At 34.9% G+C, this 1,765-nt stretch overlaps 1 protein-coding gene across 1 annotated transcript; it reads right to left on the minus strand.

Annotated features, from left to right (window-relative positions):
• Positions 1–866: 866 nt before the first annotated feature.
• On the minus strand, positions 867–1,521 carry LOC109243806 (monothiol glutaredoxin-S1-like). Its single transcript, XM_019410800.1, has one exon. It carries the CDS (start codon positions 1,341–1,343, stop codon positions 1,032–1,034), a length of 312 nt encoding a protein of 103 aa, XP_019266345.1. The 5' UTR covers positions 1,344–1,521; the 3' UTR covers positions 867–1,031.
• Between the last annotated feature and the right edge of the window lie 244 nt (positions 1,522–1,765).

A 1,765-nucleotide genomic window follows, 5' to 3' on the forward strand; every position in this document is an offset into this window, starting at 1 on the left:
GGATCCGTTTGCTCAAAACATTGACCGAAGTCAACTCAAATGGATCTTTAAGGCAAGATTTCATATTTTATCAATTTTTAACATAAAAGCCTTCCGGAAAGAGACCCGGACTGTGCACGCAAATTGAGGTAGGCTAAAATGAGGTATTTGAGGTTTCGAAACACAGAATTAGGATTTAAAACTCTAGATGACCTATTGAGTCGTCACATTAAGGCTACATTAACTATACGTTTTATTTAAGAGATAATTAAAAATATAATCCTAACAACCTGATCCATGCACACAATATTGTCCGTTTTCGTCCATACCTTATGATGTTTTCGTTCTGGCACATAATTGAACATAAAAGTGTGAAGTACAACTTATCTCAAGCCTTACTCTTATATTCTAGGTTCTTTCACTTCCTCTTCGATGTATGTAGGACTTAAGTCATCTGCTGGTCAGTCTTTTTCGATGGAGAAATGATACTTACTATGCACTCTTAGCGCACAAAAACGAAACTCTTTCCTAGATTTCCCGTGCCAAATTAGATTACCACTTGCCAGATGTTTTGGTCTTCTTATTATTTTCTTACAGTTTTTATGAATATGTAACCTGAAACACCATGAAAGTTGAATGTAATGTTAGCATCATGAAAGTATTTTTAGCATTATCTGTACTCTTGGTCAAGCTAAAATACATTTGATTATGTATGAAGTGTATACTATATATTAAGATAGTAGTGAGATCACTACCTGAATTCTCTCACTGGACAAGAGAAGAAAGTACGAGATGTAGTAAATGAAACATAAAATGCTTATAATAATAGTAGTGAGATCACTACCTGAATTCTCTCACTGGACAAGAGAAGAAAGTACGAGATGTAGTAAATGAAACATAAACATGCTTATATTATTATTATCCAAGTTCATCTCACGAATACATCAGATAGAAAGTGAGAAAAATAGCTAGCAACAACTATGCCAGTTTGATTAAATACTCAATTACTGGCCAGCTATCTATTTGTCTAAACTCACATATAGTATTTAGTATTATACCCAAATTGCATTAGCCCTTATGAGCAGTTGCTTGAGCTTATTGCCCCTCAAATTAAGGCTCATGATGTCATTAGAACCACCAACCAATTCTTTCCCATTGAACACTGCTGGCACACTAGGCTTACACCCTAATTCAACCAATGCTTTCTCCATTTCCCTCCCATTTCGAAGTTCGTCAAGCTCGTAAACTATAGGGTTTGCACCAAAACTACGAATTAGGGTTTCGATGCTGTGAGAGATGCAACAACTACTCTTGCTGAAAATCACCACTGGACTTTCTGCTGCCAACTTCATCACTCTTTCCATATTCAAAGTTCAAAAAGATGACTTAATTAATGGGTTGCTAGTGTTTTCTTGATGATTCGGAGTGAAAGGAAGATATGTTTTCTTTTGTATCTCGAAATGTAGCTATGCAAGTTGTAAAAAGAAGAGTGATGAAAAACTATATTGAAGGTTGATTTGAGAAATCTGAATTTGAATGAAGCTATATAAGAGGGACTAAAGATGGGTAGTGACAATATATGTTTTCTATTGTATAACAAAAGAACAAGTTGGTTAATATCCAAAGGCATTTTGGATCATTACACCATAAAGGCATGATATGGCTTATCCACCTGGCATCTTAAGCAGCACAATCCAGATATGGTTCTCAATCTGGAAAAGTTATTCCACATAAATTCTTTGGATTGACAAAATGGATTTCATTTTTCAGTTCCGTACTTGTAATA

This window comes from Nicotiana attenuata, unplaced genomic scaffold (genome assembly GCF_001879085.1).
Source record: "Nicotiana attenuata strain UT unplaced genomic scaffold, NIATTr2, whole genome shotgun sequence".
Classification (NCBI taxonomy): Eukaryota; Viridiplantae; Streptophyta; class Magnoliopsida; order Solanales; family Solanaceae; genus Nicotiana; species Nicotiana attenuata.